The 9,492-nt window shown below is 40.0% G+C and overlaps 2 protein-coding genes across 2 annotated transcripts in view; one reads left to right on the top strand and one right to left on the bottom strand.

Moving 5' to 3' along the window:
• Nucleotides 1–322: 322 nt before the first annotated feature.
• On the bottom strand, nt 323–5,700 carry LOC139380174 (nuclear receptor subfamily 4 group A member 2). The gene is made up of 8 exons (XM_071122626.1): nt 5,533–5,700; nt 4,859–4,963; nt 3,749–4,620; nt 3,063–3,192; nt 2,733–2,896; nt 2,141–2,343; nt 1,801–1,979; nt 323–1,687 (listed from the first exon to the last, which is right to left on the bottom strand). Exons 3-8 carry the CDS (start codon nt 4,616–4,618, stop codon nt 1,431–1,433), a joined length of 1,803 nt encoding a protein of 600 aa, XP_070978727.1. The 5' UTR covers nt 4,619–4,620; nt 4,859–4,963; nt 5,533–5,700; the 3' UTR covers nt 323–1,430.
• A 3,245-nt stretch (nt 5,701–8,945) lies between these two features.
• LOC139380228 (glycerol-3-phosphate dehydrogenase, mitochondrial-like) overlaps nt 8,946–9,492 on the top strand; it is a 40,862-nt gene continuing 40,315 nt past the window's right edge. Inside the window, exon 1 of the mRNA XM_071122763.1 lies at nt 8,946–9,028. The gene's annotated coding sequence lies outside the window, so the exon portion shown is untranslated. The remainder of the gene's footprint in view (nt 9,029–9,492) is intronic.

Raw genomic sequence — 9,492 nt, 5'->3', positions numbered from 1 at the left:
TCTGAGGGTTATCTATTTTTAATCAACGATTTTTGTTTTTGCATTCATGTAAATTGTAAGTTATTTCACTGTAATCAAACATTCACTGTAATCACAGCCTAATTAGTAACACCTCATTTGTACTGAGCTTGAACAAAAGGAAAATATCCCATACAGCATAGAGCTACCGAGAAAGAATTTAATCAAGACGTAAAATCTATATTTATGCCTACAGGAAAGCAAGCAATATTTCACTCAATTAATTTTGAATTAAATAATTTCATTTAGATGCACCTGTATTTGTAAAGAAAAATCAGTTAAGAGAAATTGTTTCGGAAGAAAAATGATTTAAAAGTTTTATTTGTAAACATTAAATATCTCTTTCTCTCTAAAGGTTTGGAATTCGGCACCGAATGCATTGCAATAGCCTACTCAAATACACCATGAAAGGCAAAGGATGTACCGCACACTTAATTATATTTTATATAGGACGAATTTTTCATTTTCAAATGTGTAAAATTATAACAATCTAAACGTCTATAAGACATAAAACATAGACAACGTGCTCAGCATGAATTATGAAGGTTTGAAATCATTTAAAAATGCTCCATGCTTAACGTCGCTTTTGGCAATAAAATAATAAATATATAAACGTTTATATTCAACAGCAACAATACTTACAACACATACAAACAAGGAATGTCTGACAATTTTACAAACACCATGGATCCCTCTTTATCTATACAGATGGAGATACTTTTCACATATGCGTCATACATAAAAGGTGTGCCAGTACTACGAATCTTTATAAAATCTAGCAGACTACATAGTGTCCAGTATATAATGTATAATATAGACATGTCTCCTCGACAGCCAGTGCCTATAAAAACCTACAACATGCGTTGTCTTTTCGAAATACTTTCGCACCTCTGGGATCCTGACAGAAACACATATAGGCACAAGTCATAAAAGTCAAATGAAATTTTGTCATTAACAAACTTTTTACAAGTGTTATAAATTGACGCTTTGGACGCATCACATAATCTATCATATATGTGTATATATAAATGGAATATATTACATCTCAGTATGCGTTATCAATGGGGCAGATGGTTAGTCAACAATAAGGAATAAGAATTGCAAGAAAGTGTTTCACTTGGTCGAGAATTATCCACATTAAGTCAAGAGAAGCCTTGGAGACTTTCCCCGGTGTGGGGTCGATCATGGGCTACTCACAACATTTCTGGCAATTACATTAAAAAAAATCGAAGATCGGTTGGTTTCTGAACCCAATTTTCTCACTCTTCTTTATATCAATTTCGTGGATCCTTGATTGTACTATGGAGCTTGCAAATATTCAGAGATAAAATCTTTCAAATCTGTTAGGCTGACTCAAACAGAGTCTGTGGAAGTTCTTTGAGGTCTCGTCAAAAGTCCATTTTAAAGTCTATTTAAAAAGGTAGAGTGTCGAGGAAAAGTTTGTCAATTATTGCTGGCGGAGGAACCAAGTCTTCGAGTTTTAAGTAGAAGATACGTTGCAGACCTTGTGTACATAGGGTGCGAAGTTCAGGGAGCTTTCCCAAAAGTTTTGACAAGTAGTTCGGACGATTCAAACCTCCGCCATTGAATGTCACTTGGTCTTTAAGGCAGTTCACTATCTTGTTTTGAAGTTCTTCAACCCTTTTGGGTTCCTTAAGCCCATGCCTCTCTGTAATGTGAAAATAATAAAACATAATTACCAAAACGTGAATATAAGAAATGCATTTAAACAGTGTAACATTTGGGAGAGTGATTAAATTCAAGTATATTGTATTTGCGCACCTGTTACCATGGCAAGAGCGGCGATGCAGGAGAATGCTGATATGTCGATGTTCATGCTCTGCAGGTTAGAGGAAAACTCCACAATCGAGTCTATCCATTCCCCAAATCCTCGGACACACTGCAGCCTGTGTAAGACCACCCCGTTGCAAAAAATGAGTTTGCCTTCCACTGGGTTGGACCTGCAATTAATAACAAAGTGTCATTAATTACCTTGAGCAATAAATAGGGATTTAAGAGGCTCCTAATTATTGGATAGCTAATAAAAGCCAAAGCAGCGGAGCTTGAAGGGGGCTGATCTTTATTATAGTCGAGGTTATTTCATAATTAAGAAGAGGCTTACCTGTATGCCAGCCGCAGAACAAAAAGTTCCAGGAAGGCTGATTCGAAAAGGAGATCTTGATCCTGCTTCGGAAGATCAGAAAACCCAGGGATCTTCTCCGCCCAACCTCGGATAATCTCCATGGAACCCGTCAGGAGATCATAGAACTGCTGGATGTGCTGGGTGTCGTCTCCACTCATTTGGTAGTCAGGGTTAGCCTGAAACTGGAATTTAATTTCAACAGGGCTTAATGAGGTCCTTTAAAATATATTACCCGTGAAATTGCAAAGCCTATTTCTAGGAGGGGAGTGCTTTTTTTACTATTACATTAATGTCTTCTTTTTATTGAGTTCTCCGTTTCAAAGTAATTTACTTAAGTAAAATATGCCACCTTAAAAGACGGACAAAGTTTAGAATGCAGACCTGTCTTGCACAAAACATTTGAAGTCGATACATTGTGTGGCAAATGCACATCCAAACACGATCAAATTACATCCAGACATGCACTGCTTTGTACAAACGCTGTATTTTTACTCTAATAATATTATAAATTAGCAGCACGGTGTTTATGTTCATACACAATTTGTTAAAGGCAATTAAATGGTAAACTCACTCTTGAGTAGTCCAAGCCAGACATGGACGGGTTGGAATCGACATGAGCCCTAACAAGGGCACTTATGAGACTGACAGGTGGCGAGGGTGGTGAGGGGTCTTGGGGACTTTTAGGTTTGGAGGGAAGACGGCCTCTTCGACCTTTTAGATTAGCAGTCCGGACAACTGTGTTGAGAGGAAGACAAGAGAAAATGTAGACTTGTATTTAACTTTGATTGTTGTGCGTAAAAGGTTAAACTTGCTTTACGCGCAAACTTTACGCGCAGGACCGCAGGTGTTTTATGGCCATGCACGGACACAAACAATCAAAGTGACCACAATATGTTCTTACCCTCTTTGACCATTCCGACAACCATGCACTTCTGGAAACGGCAGTACTGGCAACGGTTTCTTCGGCGTTTATCGACAGGACAATTTTTGTTCGCTAAACACACATATTTAGCATTTTTCTGAACAGTGCGCTGCAAAGAAAAATACAACATGGTTTTAGCATGGACATCAGCACATGTAAAATGAATACACAGTTGGCATACATTCAGCTGCGCTATGGGGGATAATTGATATTGTAACAGAACATCCATCCTTCCCGTTTTGGGCTATTATATATGTGAGGAACCGGAGAGGTAGACATTCAGTAAAAATAAAAATCCGTGGGCATTCATATTTTTACGGCCCTCTGAGACGACCTCTAATTAAATATGTAAGATTATGTTATTTAATCGGGGGTTGGAAATAAAGTGACCATTCAATTTACCATGGGGAATATTGCACTTCCTTGTCCAGACAAGACCGTAATTTCACAAAAAGACCTCGCAACACTGACAGTTTTTAATGACGTGATGAAAGTGATATCCACAAGTTATTACAGTTGTCATAATTGTTTACTAGGCTTAGTCCCACCACTAATAACAAGGGGATTATGAAAATAACAATACTAAAATTAACAGGACTGATAATACAATGAATAATTGTAATAATTGAATTAAGCTACATAATTCACAATCAGCGAACGCCCACCTTAAAAAATCCTTTGCAACCCTCGCAGGTTCTCACTCCATAATGCTGGCAAGCGGCGTTGTCCCCACACACTGCGCACAGACCCTCGTTTGATGGTGACCCTCGGGACGGGGGCGAATGAACTTGGCTGTCCATCAACTGGTGTCCATGGCCGAGCTGAAGGGAGTGAGGAAAGGCTAACCCGGCCTGTTTCCTTAGAGCACTGGGTACCGCGAAGCTCTGGCTGTCTAAGCCTCGGTGTGCTCCTGGGTTGTCGTGGTTCATGGATACATGCAGTGGGCCATCGAATCGCATCTGGCAACTCGACACAGGGGTACCAGGAGGGGACTGTTTGAAGGAGAATAGTGACAGCCTTGACACCGGGTTTTTGCGCTGCTCTATCATATGAGAGGTCGCTGCCACATAGTTCTGGTGGAAACTGTGGAGGGACCCAGGGTCCTCCCACATGTGATTGGGCTGAACCTGGAAGTTTGGTGTGGTTGGGGCATGAGGCGAGGAGGGTTTGAAGTACATAGAGCCGGAGTGGGCCATCATCTCTTCCGACTGAGCTGGCAAATGGCTCTGCTGATGATAGCTGTGCATCTGGACGTCCTCGACTTTGATGGAGGACTGCTCTCCAGAATGCGGCATTTGATATAGACAGGGCGGTTTAACGTCGTAACTGGTGCTATAGTTGTCCATGAACGTGCTGAAACTAGGGAGAGAAGTAGTAGCTGTGATCTCAGTGTTGGTCAGGTCCATACTAAACTTAACAAACTCAGGTGTTAAGAAGTCGCAGCTGTATTCTCCAGCGGTGTGGTAGCTGTAGCTCTGAGAAGCGGGACTGGCTCCTTGCGGTGATGACCCATACTGAGCCTGAACGCAGGGCATGGCTGAAAACGAAAGTGGCAACATGTTCATGTTCAAACCCATTTGCAAGCTACAAAGTATAGACATTCCATATAATCTACAAAATAACAAGTATTATAAAAAATTCTGATCCGGATCTGATGTTCAGATAACTTATTTAGTCGCATGTTTTAAACGGGCAATCGGGAACAGTGAACTTAATGAGATTTATTCAGAATCTTCTTCTTTTTTTATTATAGACTGTATAATAAGCTTTCCTACCTTTAGTCTTGAGACTGTTTTTCGGTGACACTTGAAATTGATAATGTTGTCTGGAGGAGTATGGGGTCAGGATTCAAGAAAGTGTCTCTTTTCTGGAATCGTCCCCTAAAGAAATAGATACATTTAACTTTAATTCATCTAGAAAACGCAATGCAATCATATAAGTCAATGCTCCAACAATTCACGAGAAACAAGTTAGGCAATTAATAAGCACAATTTTCCGACATTTTCACTATGCTTTTACTTATGTTTGCCTCACAGCCTGCCCTACAATATAGCCTAAATGACAAAAGGTCAATTATAAGACCATATGGATGAGCTTTAAAATCACACGCTGCTTCGTAGTTGCCTGTTATAGTCTATACACACGCATGACATTTTGAATGAAGAAACTAGACGTTTAAATGTCGCTGAACATCCACCCTCCACGGCATTGACGTCGATGACTTTCTCCACGTCTCCTTTCCAAAGTAATGTTGCACATTCATTGTAAAATGTAACACTCCCAATGTGCAAACTAACAATTCTCAACATGACACAATACGTGAGAAATAAACTGTTACAGTAAAACTGATTTGATGACTACCAATCAATTTTTAAAAAGAAGTAAGATGTCAGAACACATAACGCTTATTTAAAAAAAACATACCACTTATTCAAATATATCAACCTACCTTCTTTCACGTCAGAATCGTGGTTGTCAATCCATGCATAAAGCATGTAGATAGTGCTTTTCAATTCTGTAAAAAGCTCCAAAGCGTGAGCGACAGTACAGCCTACAATACCAACCAAGCAATCTGTATGACTTCCTCAGAGCACTGCGCGCGATACAACCTTCGACTACCGGGTCTGCCAATGTGCCTTTGTTTATGTGAGCTCTCCGCACCACAGCCCACGTGTTTCAAATATCAACGTCATCTGCGTCGCCAGTGACATGCACCAATCCCTTTTGGAACATGGTCCAGCCAACATGATGAGTCCGTTGCTGTGTACATGTGTACCTGGGACTACTCTCTTTTATTGATTATAACCATAAAAAGTATTGGAAAACCTTATTTCTACGGGGAAACCGCGTTATTTAAACATTTGAATATTTATATTCAAGTAAAGCTTAAGTGTGCAATTGTGTTTAGACTGAGCGTCATTCTCAGCCTCTACCAGGTGTCTCATCTTACGTGTTTCGAAGCAGCAGCAGCAAGGTGTTCAAATAGCCTAGGAAAGACGCACAGCAGGCCACATAGGTTTACACGATTTTGACGGGTAAAGCTCTGTTGCAATGTGTGATTATATGTCAGTCTTAAGCACAGTAGTCTATAATATAGGCCGTTTTTGACGAGTGGAATATTTGCTCAACATTCAATAATGTTTCATTGGCTGTGATTTGTTTATCCAGGCATGTCATAATCAGAGTGGTTCACAACTTTGTTTGGTTAAATAATGGACGGTGGGTCAATATTATCCCTGTCTATCTTTAAAATCAACTAGTAGATTTCAATTGGACTCCAAATTTAGACCTCATAATCGCGTGGGCGTGTGGCCTAGTTGTTTCACATCCCGTCAGTCATGTTCTCTGCTGCTCTTGAGCAGACTATGGGGTGGGCAGGGCTCATTATTTAGTGTGTAGAGTCAGTTCTTCTGGCTGAGCCAATTTGATCGAGGAAGGGAAACGCGATAGTGAGAGCACAGAATGGAGAGTGACGCAGACAACGCAGGCTTTGACGCAGTCAACAGACCTCCAGAAATAGTCCTTCCCGTATTGTTATTGTATTGTAACAATATTACTGGTCTTTAGCTTACACCTGCACGTGTATCCATTATAGGCTTACTCACTTTTTTCCCAAGACTGTTTATTTTAAAAGCATGGATCTGCCACAGAGGCTAATGATTGGGTGTGAATATTCTGGGACCAATTTATGCAGCATTGGAAGAAAAATGATTTGGCCTAAGCCAACAATTCAATGGTCTAATACTTGCCTATTTGCTCACTTAAGTCCATATTTCCGTGGAATTATGAACACACATAGTCCATGATCAGTGAGCTCTGTCCCATGTAGTCATAACATAGTGGACGTTGGGGAGAGAACCCTAACAACACTTCATGGTTGCACTCACCTCTAGAGGACACTATTGTTCATCATCCATAGATCATCCAATCCATATTTATCTCTGATTTGAATGAACTAAGGCTACAGCATAACACTTCAGGAGCGTATAACAATCTCCCATACTGACATGGAAAATCTAGTGTTTTGTAAATGCAGACTTCGCTATACTTGCTCAGTGGAATGTGAGGAGTTGTTAGCCTAGGCCTAGATCCTGAATGAGACTAGGTTCATCAGATCAATGGTTTTGAAACAGTGTTGCATTTGCATGAAGTGCTTGGCAAAACTGGATGGTCTCTACCTCTCAGTCAATCTACCCTCTGAAAAAGTAGACGGCCATGTGTGTGTTCAAAACAGAATAAAAAAAATACCTCCAATCTTTGTTGTTGGCCTAAGGCGCATCAGTTACAGTGAATTACAGGTGTTCTTGTATGGTGAGTCAATTGCAAAGTTTCTCAAATTGTCATAGGCTTGGCATCCTATAGGTCCACAAGTGACCATACAAAATGGGAGCATTTCAGGTTTTGCCTATACATACAGATACTCCCATATGCATTGTCATTTTTTTTACATCAAGGACTCATTTGACTCGTTTACCAAAGGCAACTTAGTTAATTAGCATATAACAACAAGCACGTTTTATTGGCCTAACAAGGATGAGTAATAAAGTCCAACAACTTTATCCTGAAAGTCTGAGCCTACTGCTATTCCTTAATCTACTGTTATCTATTTACCAATTAAAGTTTAGAATGGAAATACAATTAGCAGTTTAATTGCCCATTTTACTGTGGAATAACAAAGCACCTCATTTATATGCACAATAAATTGACAATCATTTGGACGTGGGGAGCTAATAATGTATAATCAAATCAGAGCAAAGATATTTCCCCAAAAATATTTGTATATGTGGTAGATGGAATTCAAAATGACATTGCTAATCAAGGTCAAATGTGTGTGTGTGTGTGTTTCCGTGCGTGTGTGTAATGCACTCTGTATTTTATTGGCCCGGCAGGATATTAGGACTCTTTAGATGATAATTGTGCAGTGTGTTTGTGTGTGTGTGTGTTTGTGGGCGTGTGTGTGTGTGTGTGTGTGTGTGTGTGCGTACATGTGTGGGCGTGTGCGAGTGCGTGCATGTGTTCTGTCCATGGACTGACTATAAAAACATTTTTACTGTCCATGGTGCTGAAAAAGATGTGTTGTCATAGACAGTAAAAAAAAGTGATCTGTCCAAGGTGCTGAAAAAAGTGCTGTCCAAGAACCATCATGAATGCTTATGGACCAATAGTTTATATATACACTAGAGGACTTACAGGGGGCGCTGTTTTGAAGCCACTGTGCCACCATCTTGGCATTCCCCCACCTTTGTATAAAATATTTAGAAATTATATAAATGTATTTACTAACGTGTACATTTGTTTTTGCCACCATTATTTTATTATAGACACTTTAATGCTGCAAACTTTTAAATTAAACATGAAAATAAATAATGAAAAAATATATACAAACATTTTTGCTTGAATTCTAATTATAAGTACTAATGTTACTTAACCCACTACAACAACAAACACACTTAAATACATGTAATTTTGTCCTTGAAACATTCAAATGAAATAATGTAGAATTCCATTCATTCCTATGAGGACTGCTTTTCTGAGGAGTGCCAATATGGCCGACCAGAGGCTTCAAATCTGCTCCATGGCCAAAACATAGCATTATCTATCCAGGGTTTATATGCATCATTGTTATGGACAGGGCATTCTAGCCCTGACAAGGTCAGCATCTGCTAAACCGGCCTCTGCCACAAATAGATCGCAGGCAAGGGTTGCGCAGTTTAGCTCCAAGATAAAATAGGCTTGATCATGATTGGACAAGACTCTCTTATCTCTATTTTGATTGGTTTACTGTGCTGTTCATCATATTAATCTACTTCCTGGTTCGACTGCCAAGAGGTTGTTGCTAGCAACCAGACGCCTACCTGAAGTGTCAAGTTGTTGTTTTCACGCTCTGCAGTCATTGATCCGGGGGTCTGTGCAGGTTGATTGCTGCCAGAGACATCGGAAGAACTGTAAGTCCCCGGCATGCATGTCAGAATGCACCCAGAGATTCCGAGCCATCTTATTTTGCATGCATTCTGAGCCTGTGGTTTTCTCTTGCTAACTCTGGCTACCGTAGCCAGCTCAGCTAAGTAACATTTAGGCTACGAGGTGACGACTTATGTCGGTCAAGATGTCATGGCACTTAGCTCGATCTAACGTTAGCTAGGGAGACTGCATTCGCTAGAGTAGAAATACTACTCAAGTAGCCTAGATACAGCAACTGCCCTGTCCTGTCATAACAACCATGTCAGTGTTCAATAATAGCTACCTAAATAAACCATTTGTTTATTATGGCTAGCTAGCTAGTAGCCTAATTAACCAGCCACTATTCGTGGACCAAAGCTAGCTAAATTGATCATGATGATAATGATTGCTTCTCAGTAGCAGGCCTACATTTACTAGCTAGTATGAAAATGCATGGATGTCCAGTCCA

Source organism: Oncorhynchus clarkii, chromosome 22, assembly GCF_045791955.1.
Source record: "Oncorhynchus clarkii lewisi isolate Uvic-CL-2024 chromosome 22, UVic_Ocla_1.0, whole genome shotgun sequence".
In the NCBI taxonomy this organism is placed as follows: domain Eukaryota; kingdom Metazoa; phylum Chordata; class Actinopteri; order Salmoniformes; family Salmonidae; genus Oncorhynchus; species Oncorhynchus clarkii.
This window is presented reverse-complemented; position numbering and strand designations above follow the sequence as displayed.

Bases quoted from the DNA above. Each gene is read 5' to 3' on its own strand.
- LOC139380174 (XM_071122626.1), bottom strand. From the start codon at position 4,618: ATGCCCTGCGTTCAGGCTCAGTATGGGTCATCACCGCAAGGAGCCAGT. The intron at 3,193-3,748 runs GTGGGCGTTCGC...TTTTCTTTGCAG, and splicing joins GTTGCAAAGGATTTTTTAAG to CGCACTGTTCAGAAAAATGC. The intron at 1,688-1,800 runs GTGCGCAAATAC...TTCACATTACAG, and splicing joins CGCTCTTGCCATGGTAACAG to AGAGGCATGGGCTTAAGGAA.